General features: G+C 37.2%; 1 protein-coding gene across 7 annotated transcripts in view; it reads left to right on the top strand.

The window, feature by feature from the left end:
• The window catches only part of Atf7 (activating transcription factor 7), a 95,548-nt gene that overhangs the window by 22,384 nt on the left and 54,092 nt on the right, over positions 1–19,072 (top strand). For 4 of the 7 annotated variants that reach the window (XM_021216598.2, XM_021216599.2, XM_029547816.1 and 1 more), the window contains exon 2: positions 4,480–4,548. In XM_021216598.2, the coding sequence (XP_021072257.1) occupies positions 4,501–4,548 (48 nt within the window). In that variant the 5' untranslated portion in view covers positions 4,480–4,500. Of the gene's footprint in view, positions 1–1,805; positions 1,877–4,479; positions 4,549–19,072 lie in introns of those variants that run through there. The other 3 variants (XM_029547815.1, XM_029547814.1, XM_029547818.1) reach the window with 3 other exon arrangements.

The following is a 19,072-nucleotide window of genomic DNA, read 5'->3' as shown; positions in this document are numbered from 1 at the left end:
GGAGGAATAACAGAGACAAGTTGTGGAGTATAAAAAAAAAAAAAAAAAAAAAAAAAAAAAAAATCTGATCATTGTAGACTTGAGAATACTAAAGTACAAAGAAGTAAAGTAATCTAGAATACAGTTATCTTAGACATAATGATTATTTATTCACTTTGTATTCATTTTAGTATTAATTTCTTATCTTTTTTAAAGAATTATTTCTTTTACATGAATGTTTTCCCTGTGTGTATGTATGTGTACCATGTGCATGCATGCCTAGTGCCTGAAGAATTCTGAAGAAGGTGTTGTCAGACTCTTGTAACTAGGGTTACGGATGGTTGTGAGGTGGCATGTGGGCACTGGGAATTGAACCCAAGACCTCCGTAAACAAGTCTGCTTATCCACTGAGCCATCTTTCCAGTCCCCATCATTTACCTTTTTTAAAAAAATCTTTTAAAATTCTTCTAGCTTTCTTTTTAATAGATTTGGAATTACACTGCATATGGAATTTTATCTATTTATCTAAATTTTTATTCATTCTGTGAGTATATGTGAGTGCCCACACTTTTGCACCACAGCATTCCTACCTATGGGAAGTCAGAGTGTGTCCTTCCCAGAGTCAGGGTAGCCTTCCACCTTGTTGAGGCTGAGTCTCTTTTATTGAATCTGTATCCTCCAGGCTAGCTGGCCTTTGAGCCAATCTGGTAGGTTCTTCTGTTTTTGCCTTCCATCTTATAGTATGTACACTACTGTTCTTTTTATATGGGTTCCAAGGATTGAACTCAAGTTGTCAGGTTTGTATGATAATCATTTTTACCTACTGAGCCATCTCCCTGACCCCATAATTTTATATTATTTTTTCATTTAATGAGTACTACTTTCTCATGTCATTAGTTTTTAAAATGTTATTTTTAATACCTTAAATATAGTCCATTGTAATGCAGCACCATAATTTATATTTTTCTTCAGTAATTAATTCCTATTTTTTGTCATAAATATTACTATGACAAACATTTTACTATATAAAGATCCCAGCACCCATGTTGAGTGGCTAACAACTGATTGCCCCTCCACCTATGAGGGAATCTAATACTTCTGGTCTCTGAGGGCACCTGTACTAACATGCAAATACATACACACATACACACAGGTGAACATACATGCAAATAAATAAAATATTATAAAATTGTAATTCTCTCAACCATGGCTTTTCTTTTTTTTTTTTTTAAGTATTTTTATTAGCATGTATGGATGTTCATGCTCTGCATATGGTGGTCAGAGGACAGCTTTCAGAAGTTGGTTCTTTTCCTTTTACCTTGGGATTTAAGGATTGAGTTCAGACCAAATGGTTGTATTTGCTGAGCAATCTCACTCCTAGCATTCATATGAGTTTCACTTTCAGGCAGATCCTAACTGTATCATTTATGCATCCTAATTGCTCTGAACACACAAGCTTCTTCCCCTGTAGACATGGATGGGCCTCTAAGGACAACCTTCTAATGCATCTTTGTTTTCTTGTCCTAAGATCCTTTCAGAAAGCATCTCACTTATTCTTGGTAGCATCTTTTAATTTGTATATTCCTCTCATCATTTATTATTTAGTCCTATAAAGTTCTTACATTTTATCCTGGAAAATAGATCAGGAAAGGAGACAGCAAGCTGTGTCATTCCTAGACACATGGTCTGCTTGTCAGGCAGTAGAGTTACAGATGAGCAGTGAGTTAAATTCACATTGAGTGGCAGCAACACCATTCAAGACTTCAGGTTTTGTCTCCCTTTGCTTATATGATAGAAATGTGTTGTTTTTTTTTGTTTTTCACATAGAAATAACCAGAAGTATTCTTTGTGTGTCACAGATGTAGCAGACGGAGAATGAAGAAATAATTTAAAAAGTGTGAGTGAAATTCTTTAAATGGGGAGAAAGATTATTCTTATTGTTAAGTAATTAAATTTTCTTGAATGCAGAAATGATAGAAATTACAAGGGATACTAGAATAACGGGATGATTTAAGTATAACTAGGCATTTAAGAAAGACTTCTTCCTTCCATTGTGATCTCTGTTTGGTAAACGTGGTAAAAATAAAGGCTTACAAATTGGGACGGAAGCAGGAAATCCTATTAGTGGCTGCCAGTTTACATTCAAGACCAATGGAAAGCTCACTTCTGTTAGATTTCAATGCTTTTCCTCCCAAAGTCTTCCTTTTCTTTTTTTAATATGGCGCAATTTTGTTTTCATATCATATTCTTATTAGAGATTCCAAATGATAATCATCCTCGGTTTTTGAAAATCTGAAATTTGTGGCTTGAGGAAAATTGTTCTCAAATTTATGTGATCACTTTCTACTCCCCTATTACCATAAGGAACCCTTTCTTCTGATAATCACTAAAAGGAGAGAATTCCACCCTAAGTGCTAGAATCAACATAAAAGAGAGGACTTCTCCCTTACCCTTGTGTCTACTTCTACCTTGACAGAAGTAGACACAGAGGAAACCCTGAAAGCCAAGTTCTGGTTTTGTGATATGTTAGGAAAACAGGCTCTGGAGCTAGAAGTGGAATTGTCTGTGACACAGCAATTAGGAATTCCCATACATGAATGATTTGCTTTTCAGAGATATCTGAGTTTTCAGCCTTAATGACCATTATTTTTATATTTATTTGCTTTTATTTACTTATTTTTTGATACTGTATTATGGTTCTAGAAAGTACTAAAAAATAATTTATTTGTTTTTTTTTAAAAATGTATTTAAAACAAACAATCCAGAAAACCTTGTTGTCCTGGGGCTATGTGAGGAAGAATGAAACTCTCATTTCCCGGTACCCAATCAGCAGCTTGAGCTGGCCTCTCCTAGGAACAGAATTTATTGAAGCAATTTATCCTGGCTAACTGTGATATAAATCTGTGTATACGTATGTACATACAGAGTCTATTCCATTACAACAGGACTGAAGCATCAGTTTCCTTCATAGTTAGACCATGTTCCTATCACATTGAAAGATGACCAAGCAGCCCCTTCTATTTTATGGGGCACCTCACACTTTTAAACACCGATTAGCTGTGGAATTACTGATTAGACAACCAGAAATACTGGTTTCTAACCTAAAGATAAATCCTAAGAGAATAGGAAGAATATTACCTCGTTGCCTTCTATTTTAAGCATGGTTTTCTGGTTACTAGATTCAGTCTAGTATGTTAACATTTTATTTTAATGCAGGTCTGACTGAGATTGACCTGACATTTTGGTTTATCTCCAATATAAAATTTGAGATTTGGTTACAGTTCTGAGATTGTTTCCAGGCTTATTCCAACAGTCATCCCTCATTCACATCCTTTTATGAATCGTTCTGAGTTGTGGATGGTTGTATGAAAATGTCCTTAGCACCTTGTTCTACAAGACTACTTCCTCCCAGTTTTCTCTTTGACTTTTCCAAATAGTGTTTATCTTTTAGGGATATTTTTACTATAATTTACATTTCTAATCATTATTCATCTCTGCCTGGTTTTTATTCTTAATTGGAATATGAGAACTTTCTCAATGTATTCAGATTGCATATGTTGTTTTTGACAAAGAATTTTGGGAGGCATTTTAAGAGTCATTTAAAAAGAGCAATATAAATTCTGTTAAATTCTTCAGAGAAATAGAGGGAATGGATGGTGGTGCCTTTAAGTGCATTTCTTTATCCCCTGCAGCAGTACACATCTGTTGGCTGCAGCAGAGCAGCCTAAGAACTCTGGCCGAGAGGAGCACAAACAGCCGGAACATATTCACCCAGTAAACCCCCAAAGAGTCGACATTTGTTTTATTGCTGCTTTTAAAAACCTAGCCATAAATAGAATCAGAGGGGGGAGGGGCACTGATATTTCTTCATTTGCAACAGACAATTGCTGGGGGGGGGGGAGAAGGAGGCTCCCAGTGGGGAGGGGAAGTTTTTATTTTTATTTTTTTATTAATGAAAATCATTTGCCATGTAGTCCAATAGGATGGGTGCTTTGTTTTCTTTGGCAATAATCTGGGATAAACGACCCTTGCCAACAGTCTCGTAGTTTATACACCAGGGAGCCAGATTATAGCCCTGTAAAATGGAGCACCCCTCCTATAATCCCTTAATTAATTAAATGACAAATTTTGGTCTTCCCTAGTTCAGAAATATGGCTTCCGCATCAAGCGTTCAGTGAATTTATTGACATAGAGAGCTGCACTGGTTGTAATTCAATAGACTGGAGAAATATGTTATATACTGTAGCAGAAAGAGGGAAAACCCAGCAAAGGCTTAAAATTCCTTGACTATTTAAGTCTGAATTTTCCTAATTAAAAGTTTCAGTTGAGGTATAGTAGATCATATGCCACCTGTCTAATGGGTCTTTCCAAAGTAGCCTGTGTTTACAGCTATGATAGATGGCATTCTTGGAACACCTGTTTCTAGGCTTGATATTTTTGAAGCGTATTTTTTTTTCTCCAGCGTATTTAACATAACTTTTCCCCTACTCCCCTCCCCAGCTCTGCTCTGCTTTATGAAATATGGGAGACGACAGACCGTTTGTGTGCAGTGCCCCGGGCTGTGGACAGGTACGTTTACAATATACTTTATTGTGAATGTCTTGTTGTGAATCAAAGTGGCTGTTTTATCACTAAGGCAAAGAGTTTAAAGCCGGTATTTTACGTGATCACTGGAGGTAATCAGATCACAGGATTTGCAGCGTGTAAATCCAAGTTATGAGGAAGTGTAGGCACTCCACTGTAATGAAATCTGCCTTGCTTTCTTCCATCTTGTTATTCTACTGATGTTTGTTCTTCAACACACAGTATTAAACAATACATGTTACTCTCTCTTCTGTTCTAAAGCTGTCCATCTAAACACAAAGCAAGCTTAGAAATACCTTCTTGACCTTCATATATATAAAAGTCTGCTTAACATATTTAGAGAGTCAGCTTAGAATGTTCCCATTCATTGTAAGCCTCCGATTTCAGCGTCTCTGTAGATTTCTCAGATAAGAAAAAGGAGTGTTTCTTTTGATTGTTGATCCAGAAAAATTGTGCTAACAGCTAAGTCAGGGACAGACTAACCCAACATAGAACTTGAAATCCAATGGTATTCTACAAATAGTTCCTATGTCTGATACTGTAACATGGGTTGTTCTGTATGTCAGCTCCTATGTAATTGTTTGCATGTGTGTCCATTATATGCTTCTTCTTTATAAAATAATTCTGTTAAAATTGCCTTGATTTTCATTTTATATTTAACTTTTTTCCCTAGATTTTTTTCTAATGCTTCTACAAATGATGAGAAAAAATTAATTAAAGTTTTATTTGCCTTCATTTGATAGAACCTGAACTATAATGTTAGGAATATGTCATGTAACTGTCCAGTGACACTTACTGGTGGTATATGAGATTGCAAACTGGTTCTATTATGTATTGTAAATACTTAAACAAGAAGAGCTAAGTCCTAAACATGTCTAGGAATTGGAATTTGAGAGGTAGAAGAGATGGTGATGGTACAAAAAATAGGAAGAGGATCCCAGATTTTGATAAGTGCTAAAAATTTCTGATAAGACATTTTAAAAAAATCATTATTTTCTGTAGGATTCAGGATCCTAAGGTGCATTTTCTTCCCTGTTAAAATTTTTTAATATGTATAGATATTTTTCCATTTTCAAAAGCATTATTAAAGTAGGCATGTAAAATGATCCCTTCAAATTTGTGGGTACGAATTTTATAATGCTGTGTGTTGTGACTCTGCAGCTGATACATAGTAATACTCTATGCTGTTTGAAAAATCTGAATTTTTGGTGAGTTTATTTTCCTCATATTTGACTTTTGGTTTTTCAAGACAGGGTTTCTCTGTGTAGCCCTGGCTGTCCTGGAACTCACTCTGTAGACCAGGATGGCCTCGAACTCAGAAATCTGCCTGCCTCTGCCTCCCAAGTGCTGGGATTAAAGGCGTGCGCCACCACACCCGGCTGACTTTTTTTTTTTTTTTTTTAAAGACTAGATCTCACTGTGTAGTCCTGAATACCCTGGAACTCTCTATGTAGACCAGGCCGGCCTCAAATTCCCAAAAATCCACCTTAAAGGTGTGTGCCACCATTCTTGGCCAGGCCTAGGCTACAAGAGACCTTGCCTCACAAACAAATGAACAGAAAATTTTGTGAGCCAGACATTTTGTGAGCACACTTAATAACAGCACCCAGAAGCAGAGGAAAAATGATCTTTGTAGGGTGGGACCAAAACCATTGAAAGGGCAAAGCACTCGCTACACAAGCCTGACAACCGAGAGTGGGAGGCTGAAAAGAAAGTGGACTCTTAAATACTATCCTCTGACCTCCACGTGCACACTCTGGAATGTGTGTACCCACACTTAACATAAACACATATCATAAACACATTAGTTTTTATTAATAAATAAAAATGTTAAACTTTTAAAATGCCCAGCAGTGGTGGTCCCAGCACTCAGGAGGCTAAGACAGGTGGATCTCTGTGAGTTTGAGGCCAGTTTGGTCTACAGAGCAAGTTCCAGGATAGCAAGGGCTACATAGAAAAACCCTGTCTCAAAAAAAAAAAGGAAAGTTTTAAAATTCATTTTGTACTAGAAAAGGAAGGTAGTAAGGACTTTTTACTTTGACTTCTCTGTTTGTGAGCCTTTCCCCATATTTCTGAATTGTCACTGGAAAGTTTTTCCCCCACTAGTGGGAAGTTGAATATGGAGCTTGGAATTTGAGGACACCATTACTTCTTTAACAGGATATAAAGCTCCAACTTAAAGGTTTGATGGCAATGTGACTTTACCTTTTTTGCACATAAGAAATTGTTCTTTCAGGTAAGATTGTAGTTCTCCAGTTATATTTAGTCCTTTTTTAGATTTCTTCTGAGATCTGGTAACAAATAGCTCTGTAGTAGGATTTCAACAGATACATGTGATCACCCCATGCTATGTAAAATAGAGAAAGTGTGGCAGAAGATAAAAATTTGGTAAAGCCAACTACCATTCTACTTCCTTAAATCTTGGGAGTCTTCATTTTAGAACCACCCAGAGGCCTTTGAGTTACTTGTAACCTGTTTGTTATTAACTCAAATTATTTGTTCAAAAGTGATAGAAACAAAAAAGTAAATCCCAGGAAGGAACTATGTCAGTCTAACCTCTGGAAGGCATGATTTAGGACCTGTTATTAGAGAAGACTCAAAAATCAGTGGTAAGAAGTTGACTCAGAGGCTAAAAGCACTGTTGATCTTGCAGACGACCCACATTTGATTCTGAGTACCCATATATGGCAGCTCACAAGAGTCTATAACTCAATTTTAGGGGATCCAACACACTCTTCTGACCTTGAAGGAGCTGCATGCACATAGAGCACAGACATACATGCAGACAAAACATTCAAACATGGAAGATTCTTTTTTAAATCTTTTTTTTTTTAACTCTTTATTGGAGATTTAGCTCAAATGTGCAAGCATCTATCAAGGCTCTGGGTTCAGGCTTCAGCTCTGAAGAAAAAAACAAACAAACAACCAAAGAGAACTATGGGAATTCAGCTTTGTTTCTGTATCTAGACCTGTGTAGACTCCACCATATGCATCTTTAAACTCAGAAATCTTCCTGTAGTTTAATATTAAGGGACTTTAAAAGGAGAATTTACTTAAAATAGACTAGTAGATTATACCCTCCACTATATAATCAAAACCACCAGGCTTTCAATGGATACATAAACATGTTTTGGTTGCTAGGTTTTTAATGGCTGTTATTTTTGGACTATGTTCATGATCTACTTCCCAACAGTCTGATGTGACACAGCTGAGTTCTAAATACACTGCATGTACTTAAAAAAATGGCTACCAAAGGTTGTGCTGTCTGCATTCTTGTGTTAAAACACAGATGACAAGCTTTTTAGTCCTTTTATTCCTACTGTCCTATTGAGACTGTTTCTCTTAAGGCCTCATCACCTTCATGAAGGAGAACTTAGGAAAAAACAATATTCTTGCTAAAAACTTCTCTAAGAAATGTGGTATAAGCAGTCATTAATAGAGCTGAGCTGCCTCCTGAGAATCGGTTAATTTTGTTAAGGCAGCAGTCCCCCAGGTACTCTTTTGACTGAAGCCTAGGTGAATAGAGTTGTGTGGGCTTTTGAAGCAATTATTAGGTAGCATCTATTTAAGAGCCAACTCAAGCCGGGTGTAGTGGTGCATGCCTTTAAGCCCAGCACTCGGGAGGCAGAGGCAGGCGGATTTCTGAATTCGAGGCCAGCCTGGTCTACAAAGTGACTTCCAGGACAGCCAGGGCTATACAGAGAAACCCTGTCTCGAAAAACCAAAAAAANAAAAAAAAAAAAAAAAAAAAAAAAGAGCCAACTCACTTAAACACACCTGTAATCCCAGCCATCTGGTTAAAAAAAAGAGGATCACAAGTTCAAGGGCAGACTAAGCAATTTTCTGACACCCTGTCTCAAAACGTAAAAGGCCTGAGCTGTAGCTCTGTGTCAGAGGGCTTGCCTAGCATTCTTGAAACCATGGTTTAGGGGCTAGAGAGATGGTTCATCATTTAAGAAGATGTATTGCTCTTGCAGAAGACCTGAGTTTGATTCCCAGCACCCAAATGGTGACTCACAAGCACCTTTAACTCCAGCTTTGGAGGATCTGATACATTCATATGCAATACACATGCAAATTAAAACTGTCTTAAAAGGGTTGAGAAAATAAAAAGAGAGAGAGAGAGAGAGACCCTGGTTCAATCTCCAACATTGAAAAAATGAAAAAGAAAAGAAAAAACCAAAACCATTGGTGGTGGGACACATCTTTAATCCCAGCATTTAAGAGGCAGAGTTAGGGGCTGGAGAGGTGGCTCAAGAGGTTAAGAGCACTGACTGTTCTTCCAAAGGTCCTGAGTTCAAATTCCAGCAACCATATGGTGGCTTACAACCATTTGTAATGAGATCTGACACCCTCTTCCCATGTGTCTGAAGACAGCTACAGTCTACTTACATATAACAATAAATAAATCTTTAAAAAGAGAGAGAGACAGACAGACAGACAGACAGACAGAGGATCTTTGAGTTCAAGACCAGCCTTGTATACAGAGTAATTTTCAGGGCAGTCAGTGCTTCATTAAAAAAACACTGTCTCAAAAACAAAAACAAAAACAACATGGTAAAATGGCTTTGCCTTGTGTTTTTTTGTTAAAATTGTAAAGAATAATTGGTGCTGAATCTAGAGAGTCTTGTAGGGAAAAAAAAAAACTTTTTAAAGATGGTTCTTCATTGTATTGTTAATCTAAAACTCCTGGGCTCAAGTAATCCTCTTGCCTCAGCCTCCCATGCCAATTGAATGGAAGCAAGAATATATGCTTGCTGTTATCAGAAATCCTAAATTTGAGATGTTGCTTCATGTGCAGTTAGATAACTACCTTTTGGTTGCTTCTGCCCATTCATCATTTTCTCTCTCTCTCTCTCTCTCTCTCTCTCTCTCTCTCTCTCTCTCTCTCTCTCTCTCTCTCTCTCGCGTGTGTGTGTGTGTGTGTGTGTGTGTGTGTGTGTGTGTGTGTATTTGTGTATATGTGCAAATGGAGACGAGATGAGCCTTGAATGTCATTCCCCAGGATCCATCATCCATCTTTGTATCTTTTATCGATAATTACATATAATGTATTTTGATCAGATCTATCCGTTCATTTCTCTTCTCTCCATTTCATACCTTATGCCCTTCCCTCCTAACTTCAAATGCTCCCTCCTCCTCCCCCGAATGAACTGAGTCTACTTACTGTTCTCTAGATTCATGGTTTAGGTCCATCTACTAAAGTATGGGTAGCCTTTAAAAACAGATTCTCCCAACCCTGGCAGCCATCAGTTGTCAGTCGTTCCTCAGGTAGGAGTGGAACTTCATGATCCACCTCTCCCATCCATTCTGGAAATTTGGGTGGCTTAATCTTGTGCAGATCTTGAACATGCAGTTGCAGCCACTTTGAGTTTATGTGTTCAACAAACTGATAGAGGATTTCTCACTGGGGCCTGGAGCTTGCTGATTAAGCTAGCCAGAAAACCCTAGTAATCTACATTTCTCTGACTCCTCAATTTTGGAATTACAAACGAGAGTCACCACACCTAGATTTTCATGTGGGTACTAGAGATCAAACTCAGATCCTCATTCTTGCATGGCAAGTACTTTACCAATAGACTAATCTCCTCAGCTTTTATTACCAAGGAATCAACAGACTCCATACTGCTATGTTATCCTATCAGGGACATATGCTGGCTTGCAGAGCAAATTATGCAGCTTTAAATAGAAAATATGGCTATCATCATCAAGTCTTAAAGTAGAAGCTGATTATATCTGTTTATTATGTAAGTTGTTTCTGAAGAACAGGACATTTCCTCTGAAGACAGTATTTTATTGTTAATCACTGAGAAGTTTTTATTGTAACTATGCTTAACAGTCCTGTCATTTAGAGAAATGATTATTTCTCTATCCAGTGTGACCCCAGGTATTTACTCTCAAGATCTTTTTCTCTTAGAATACACAGACCTCCAGGACCTTCAGTTGTACGAAAAGTTTGAGGTCAGCCTAGGTTAAATGAGACCTCATCTTTAAAAAAAAAAAAAAAAAAAAAAAGAGTGTCAGTGGCAGCCTAGTTGTAGTGGGATTGAGAGCAGCTTCTTGTACCTTCATATCTTGTCATAGTAGGAATAATGTTTATGGTGCTGCAGTCCTAGCTTCACTTGGCGTCTAACCAACCTCCAAAGCTGTTTATTGCTTTGTATCCTTTGCTTCCATGAGCATTAGCCCTTAAATCTCTATTGCTCTGTAATACATGAGGCAACAAATAACTCCTATGATTGGTTAAATGCTGCCGTGCTACAAAGGTATGTTTTATTGTCTATATAACACAAATCTATAGATTATTTCTGTTATCCCAGCTTTCCCATTAAAAGGGCCATACTGGTTCTATGGGACTCTGGATCTCTCATTCTGCCCCTTTGGCAAGTTTCCCTAATATCTGTCATGAGCACAAAAGAAAAGCAAAGAAGAATGACTTGATGTTGATTACTCATCCTTTATGTTAGGGGTGCATTACGAATTGAAAAATGACCAGGAAAGAAATGGATTAGGTAGTATTCATGCTATGTTTGTGTGCTATGACAGGTGAAGGCAATTTTAGACAAAAAAGCTTTTCATTCTTACCCCCTGCGAAGAATTTTTTAACTCAAAATTTCTTTAATAATTCATATTTTATTCAATAATTCATTTAGTTCCCATCTGGTAGGAGTGACTGCATGCTGTCAGGCAGCTGAAAATATACTACATTATTCACAATTAGGCCGAATGTTAACCTTATTTTTTGTAAAATGTTGATTTTGCAATAATTTTCACTCTACTTTTGAGAGTTCTGTGGTTTTATGTAACCTGATAGAACTGAGCCACAAATAGGTATTAAACACAGAATTGGAACTAGGTTTAAAAATGCCCAGAGGAGTTAAGGAATAGGAATTAACTAGTTTCTTAAAGTCAAATCTGATCTCTTGATGCTCTTCCTAAATACATGTGACTGGGTTATTTTAGCTCTTTGTGTTATTATATATTATGCTATTAAAAACATATAATACATTAAAGCATCCTTGCTTTAGCCTGTTCCCCTATCCCTACCAAACAAACAAAAATTAAATGATGCTGTATGAATATAACTGGAGCTATAATTAGGAAATTAAACTGAAATTTTTTCATTCATTAACTCTTGTTTTTCCTGCATACAACTGAATATATAAAAAAAAATGGGAGTGTTGGAATTTTTGTCAGAGCATTCCTGTTACAAATAAAATAAAATCCTGTATTTTTTATTTCAATAGTTCTTCCTAAGCCTAAACTCCTCCTCACACCCATTTATCTTACTATTTACTTATTTCTTTAATACTTTTTAAACAAACTGATGAATTTATAAAGTGCCTGGATCTCATAGTCTCTTCTTTCATTTATCTTACTTTGCCATCATTGCTAAACCACATATTGCTAGATTTTTAACTGGTTGGATGCTATCACTGTATAGAACTCATCATTCTTTAATCAAATAATCTTTCAGCCAATTCAGCATATTAAAAAGGAAAAACCTGGTGTTCTCACTCTTTCTAGTTAATGCATTTCTTTAATGCATATTGACTTGCTCAGCAGTCACAATCTATCTGAAGTCCTTGTTAGGGCCTCTCTGTATGTGGATTCATAACACATCTGTGTGTACATCAACAGTGCTGTATAAATAATAACAAGTAATCACCAGATGGCCTATAACTGCTCCTCTGGACCCTCTGGGTCTCTTGAAGCTGTTAGTAAAGTCTTCTGGCATTTTGCTGGTGAAAATTTGTCATAGATTTATTTCTAAAAAATTCAAACTCACAACTGGGTGTTTAGGACTAGATGTTGCTGTCTGTGTTGTAAATATTTAACAGGCTGTGCACAATGGCAAGTAAAGGCCATTACATACAGTACATACCACACACAGCAGCTCTGGAGCCTCTCTTCCGCCCAGCTATGTAAAGAGGAAAAGAAATGTCAATAAACTGTGCATTATGAACAAATGTGAGGTGTTTTCTGGAAGATTTTTCTTAAGAAAGAAAATGTCAAGATTCTGCTCACAGGATTATAATCAGGCTGAATTAAGCTTTTTAGCGGGTAACTTCAATACCACACTATGTATTTTTAAATTGAACTTTTTGATACTATGAGAAAAGCTCCTTCAGAAGAAGTTTGGTTAAATCCTGGGTTTGAGCTTAGTTGAGATTTTATTAGCAAATAACAAACCTTTTTTAATGAGTTACAGTGACTGATATTAGAAATGTAACTCAGTTTCAGGCCTTAAACTTAAGACATTTTTTGTTTTCCTAATATTATTTATAAAACAAACATCTTTATTTTGTTCTCATTTCATAAATTTTTATGGATAGGTTTTGTATTTTGTTGGGGGAAATTTTGTCCTGCCTTTTTCACAGCATTTCACTCTTACTGGTCCCTTTGCTTCTGTACCTGTTACAGGACAGTTACTCAGCACAGTTATGCACATTTACAAAATTAAAATGGACTTCATTATTACTACATTTATGGTTCTCTTTTTTCTTTGTTTGCTATAGATAATCAAAACATTTTTCACCAAAAATTGACTATCTTCCCTTTCAAGACTCATTTTCTTTCCTCTTTTGATTGTTGAATCTGTTTAGTCACCGAGGAATACTGTCCTTTAAACTGTAGCACATGGCTCTTATTTTTTTTAGTCAGGATGTTTGAAGGAAAGCTTTTCTTTTGAATTCTCATCCTGAAGAAATGATACAAACTATGAGGGGAAATATTGTTAATACCTTATTTTAGTGACATTTTGCCTTTTAATTTCCTCAAAATTATCATGTTTATACATAAGATTTTAAGAAGGGGAATAAGATTTTAAGAAGGGAAATACCATGAAGGAAAAGATTTGAGACAATATCTTTGTGCTCTGCTTTTGAAATTTCTTTGTACAACAAAATTTGCTATTTAAGATAGCATCTAAGATGCATGGGTAAGAATCTGGATTTCTAGCGATCGTGTGAAGTACAGACAGAATGAGAATGAGCTTTGTGAAATTAGCTCGTTTCCAGTCTGGCATCTCCATGTGCTTTGTGTGGCTGCTGACTCTGCGGGCAGATTGAAGTACTGAACCAACTTCTGTTCTAAATGCTCAAATTGTCAGCCACCATTCTGGCTTTTAAATCTTGTTCACATCCATGATGCCAGATTTTGAGCAAGCATAGTTGTCTTTTATATCCCAGACAGAATTTGTAATTCCCTGTAATTTAAGGAAAGTGTTTTTCCTTTTTACCTTTGAAAATCTCCGAGTGGCACTGCAGAATAAATCTTGCTTTGTTCTTTGCGTCATTGTAGAAAGCTAAGCACTCCATTCGGTATTCAGCAGATTGGCAGTCAGAATTACAGCTCTGCTTATGAAAGACGCAGTGTCTTGAAGAGCCATGAATACTGTTCTAGAAAAAATTTGTCCTGGGGCAAAAGAAACAGCTCCTTATCTTCCCGAGGGCCAGATCTTTTGATACTAAGCAATTATCCCTTGATTTTCCTGAAAAAAATAGCTCAATCTACCATAGAGATTGGCACCAGCACAAATTACAGTGCCAAACTGATTCCTTAGCCACATGGAAAGGCATTGGTGATGCCAAAGGCTTAATGGTGGTGATTGTTCTACTGAGGATCTGTGTCCCATGTAAGCCTCTTGGTTTTTCTATCTCTGATGGAGATAACTTTTGATGTTTATCCACCAATCACCATAAGACTTCATTGTGAAAGGGCCAGTGTCACATCCTCCTTTCTTCAAGCTTCCCTCCTTGTCCTCTGTGGGTTGAGAACAGCGATAGTTTTTCTTTTCCTTTGTTTGTTTGTTTGTTTGTTTGTTTTCCTTTTTCTTTTCTTTTTCTTTTTCTTTTCTTTTTTTCTTTTTTTCTTTTTTTTTTTTTTTTGCATTCTTCTTATCGTGGTTCTTACTAGCCCCTGTGCTGGGTGAACATTACTAAACAGTGTTTCCTTTTTTTTTTAAATTAATAGATTTTATTTTTTAGAGCATTTTGTATATGTGCTCTTTTTTCCTTCCTATTGTTGTCCTCCTTATTTTTGAGATAGGGTTTCCTGTAGCCCAGGTAGCCCATGCTCATCTCAGATTCATAATGAGACTTTGTCCTTGGTCCCTCTAGTGCTGGGATTGCAGGTGTGTCCTATCACACATGGCAGGAGCTTGGGTGTTTTTAAATATAATATAATTATATATATATATATATATATATATATATATATATATATATATAGTCATATTTTGGAGGTGTGTGATGTAAGTGTGGTGCATACATGCCATTGTATGTTTATGGAGATAAGAGGACAGTTTGAAGAGACATCACCTTGTTGAGGCAGGGTACATAAATATACAGTACCCACACCTTTAGTCCTTGCACTGGGAGGCAGAGGCAGTCAGATTTAATTACAGACAGAGGCAGTCTGATTTATAGGAGGCAAGGCCTGTCTGGTCTACAGAATATGTTTCAGGATGCCCAAAGCTGCACAGAAAAAAACCTGTTTCAGAAATAAACAAAACAACAAAAACAAAAAAAGGATAACAGGTGTTAGACACCATGCTCAGTTTATGCTGTTCTGGAAATTGAACATAGGGCCCCCTGCATTCCAGGCAAGCACTGTACCAACTGAGCTAAATCTTCAGCCCTATTAATAAAAAATTTAAAGACAATTTTAGGTTCATACAAAATTAAGTAGGAAGTAGAGTCCTCATATACCCCCCCGTGAGCACAATGTACAACTTCTCACTATCAGCACACTGAAACACTGATACATTTGTTATATATGAGTAACCTACACTGACACATTATCAGAGTCTATAATTTACATTAGAGTTCACTCTTGATGTTGCACATCCTATACGTTTTAACAAATATATAATGACTTGTTTGTGTCATTGTCATATCATATGGAACAGTTTCACTGTCCTAAAAATCCTGTGTTGTGCTTGTTCATCCCTCTCTTTCCTAGCTACCTCTGTTTTTCTTTATTATCTTCATGACTTTATCTTTTCTAGAATATCACAGCCTGTAACCTTTTAAATTAGCTTCTTTCACTTACCAATATACACTTGTATTCCTCTATAGCTTTTCTTGCCTTAAGTAGCTCATTTCTTTGTAGTACTGAATAATATCCTAGTTTTGGGATGTCAGAGCTTATTTATCCATTCACCTAATGAAGGATATCTTGGTTGTTTCCAGCTTTATGTAATTATGATTTCAAACATGTACAGGCTTTTATATGAGCATATATTTTTAATTCATTTAGGTAAAAAACCCAAGAGTACAATCACAAGATCATTTGGAAAGAGTATGTTTAGATTTTGAAGAAACAGCCAAACTGGAGCCTTTGAGAAGGCAGGTAAAGGTGCTTGCTTCCAAGCCTGACAGTCTAAGTTCCTCATGATAGGAGAGAAATCAGACTTTGTTCTCTGACCCTGACCTCCAAGGGCCATGGCATGCATGCGCCTACACACACACACACACACACACACACACACACACACACACGCTGCCAAACTGTCCTCAAAGTATGGTATTGTAGTCCCACCTACAAAGAATGAGAGATCTCAATGCTCAACTTCATCAGTATTTGTTGTTTGTTAAAGGTTTTGAATTTTGTCCTGTCTAATGGGTGTGTGTTAGTATTTTCTTACTGTTTTAATTTTCCCTTTCTTTTTAATGATTTACTTTTTTAAAAAAATGTATTTATTTTATGTGCATTGGTGTTTGTCTGAGGGTGTCAGGTCCCCTGGAATTGGAGTTGCAGACAGTTGTGAGCTGTCATATAGGTGCTGTGAATTGAATCCTGGTCCTCTAGAAGAGCAGTCCTTAACCTCTGAGCCTTCTCTCCAACCTGATTTACTTGTGTTGGTGTTTTACATACATATATGTCTATGTAAGGGTGTCAGATCTCCTGGAACTAGAGTTATAGACTGTCTCTCCCTCCCTTCCTCTTTTCCTCTTTTCCCTAACATACAAGAGAGATAAGATAAAATCACTATATGATTTTCAAATGTAATTTTTCTTTGTTGATCCTCCTCTACCTCTTTCCCTCATTCCCTGTCCCCTTCCTTTACAGACTTTATCCCCAGTAGCTCTGCTTTAGTATCTATTACCTTTCTCTAAATTAGGAATGCTGGCTCTGATGGTATGGGCAAGGCAAAGCTGGCAGGCTGACCCACTCAACTACCACCCAGATCCAGGGCTTTGAGTTGGACCAACCCAACATCTTCCCCATGTGTGAGCTGCAGAGCCCATGAAGAAGCTGGTCCTGTGGATCCAGAGCGGTAGCAAGATACCTGAGAGTCTCTTTGAGGGTTCAGTATTGATGTTGAAGCAGGATTCATAGGCCTCAGCTAGCCTAATGACTTGTTGTAATGAACATTCGAAAATAAAGTTGTTTGGGCAAAGGAGTATACTGTGTGACACACCACAACTTCCAGTGTCACTATAATGAATGAATATGTGATGGGGATGTGGGAAAGATGGAGGAGTGGAATGGTTCATGCACAGAGGCTGTGAAAGAGGAGCAGCTCATGGCCCAGAAGGGTCAAGAGATGGTTGTTGTTATTGTTGTTTTCTTTTTCTAATTTTCATTCACTTTTATTTACTGTGGAGGGTGGATATGAAAGGAGTGGGAGATAAGTGGGATTGGGGTATATGATGTGAAATTCCACAAAGATTCGATAAATAAATAAATAAATAAATAAGAAAGAATGAGGCCTTATCTCAAGAAAACAAACAACAACAACAACAAAACCATAAAGGAGTAACTTGACAATACACTGATCAGACCTGTGACCTCTAGGACTGTGAGTTAATAAAACACTGTTGTTTAAACCACCCAGGTCATCTGTCAAGCTTTGTGAAGGCAAAGCAAGCAAAAAGACAGGGGAGCTTGTAGCCTCCTACCCACCACAGTTGGAAGCTGACATTGGCTTTAGTGAATGGTTGCCCAGAAGCAGTGACTAGGGCTTCCAAACCATTCGGTTCTCTCTGGTTCTCCTCAATGTGTTTGACAATGTTAGTATTTATAGTCTTTCTTGTTCTTCCACGGACAGATGAGACTCGGGTAATAATAAGGTCGATGAGATCCTGTTAGTACTTCCTGGTTTGTTTATACTCCAGTATGATAGGATGAGAAGTTCTACGTAATTGAAACAGTTTGGTATTATTTTAGATCATAGTCAGAACTCAAGAGATGACTCAACAATTAAGAGTACTGGCTCCTTTTTCAGAGCTGTGTTTGATTCCTGCCACCCACATGGCAGCTAACAAGTATCTGTAACTCCAGCTTCAAGGGATGTAATGCACTCTAATGACCTCCCTGGGCATCAGACATGCATATACATACATGCAGGCAAAACATTTTTTCACATAAAGTAAAAATAAATTAATATAAAAAAATTTAGTTGAGTATGGGATGGATGGAGAGATGGATCAACAGTTAAGAGCATATACAACCATTTCGGAGGAACCAAGTTAGTTCACACCCTTCTGGCAGCTTAAAGCTGCCTATAACTCTGGCTTCAGGGAGTTCCAACACCTCTGGTCTCCAAGAGCATCTGCATTCACATGTATATACCACCCTCCATAACATAATTTTAAAGCATTTTCTTTTTTGTAAACATGGTCTCTTCATGTTGCCCTGGCTGTCCTAGAACCAATTCTGTAGAACCAAATCTAGTCTTGAACTCAGGTATTTACCTGCCTGTGCCTCCCAAGTGCTGGGAATAAATGTAAGTGCCACCATGCCTGAAAACATTTTTAGCACTTGGGAGGCAGAGGCTGGCGGATTTCTGAGTTGGAGGCCAGACTGGTCTACAGAGTGAGTTCCAGTGCATTCAGAGCTACACAGAGAAACCCTGTCTCAAAAAAACAAAACAAACAAACAAAAAAATTTTAGTTGAGTGTGAGTTTTTGACAATGTTTCTGATGAAAGAGAGAGGCTTAGTACACGAAATCCCAGGGTGTTCTTTTAGATAGCTATGAAACTAACCCATAAGTAATTTTCTCTCTTTGTTTTTCCTTTTCTAGACAGATCCTCTTGCAGCCCAGGTTGGCCTTGAACTCAGTATTTAGCCAAGGATAACCCTAAACTTGTAATCCTGCTTTTGCTCCTGAGTGCTGTGATTATAGGCCACTATGCTTGGTTTTGTGTAGTTCTAAAGTCTGAATATCTTCAATGTGCCATACCCTATGCTAGGCAGTAGAGATAGAAACATGTATAAGACATCAGTTTATTTATTATTTCAAGAGAGTCAGATCTATGATATAATTACATCATAATATAATAAATGTAGTGATATATTTGCAAGTCCTGAGAGGTCTGGCAGATACCAGGGAAAACGTCATGGACAAAATGCTACTTTTGAAAGATAAATAGGGGCTGGTGAGATGGCTCAGTGGGTAAGAGCACCCGACTGCTCTTCCAAAGGTCCTGAGTTCAAATCCCAGCAACCACATGGTGGCTCATAACCATCTGTAACAAGATCTGACGCCCTCTTCTGGAG

The sequence above is a fragment of the Mus pahari genome, chromosome 17, assembly GCF_900095145.1.
Source record: "Mus pahari chromosome 17, PAHARI_EIJ_v1.1, whole genome shotgun sequence".
Lineage (NCBI taxonomy): Eukaryota > Metazoa > Chordata > Mammalia > Rodentia > Muridae > Mus > Mus pahari.
This window is presented reverse-complemented; position numbering and strand designations above follow the sequence as displayed.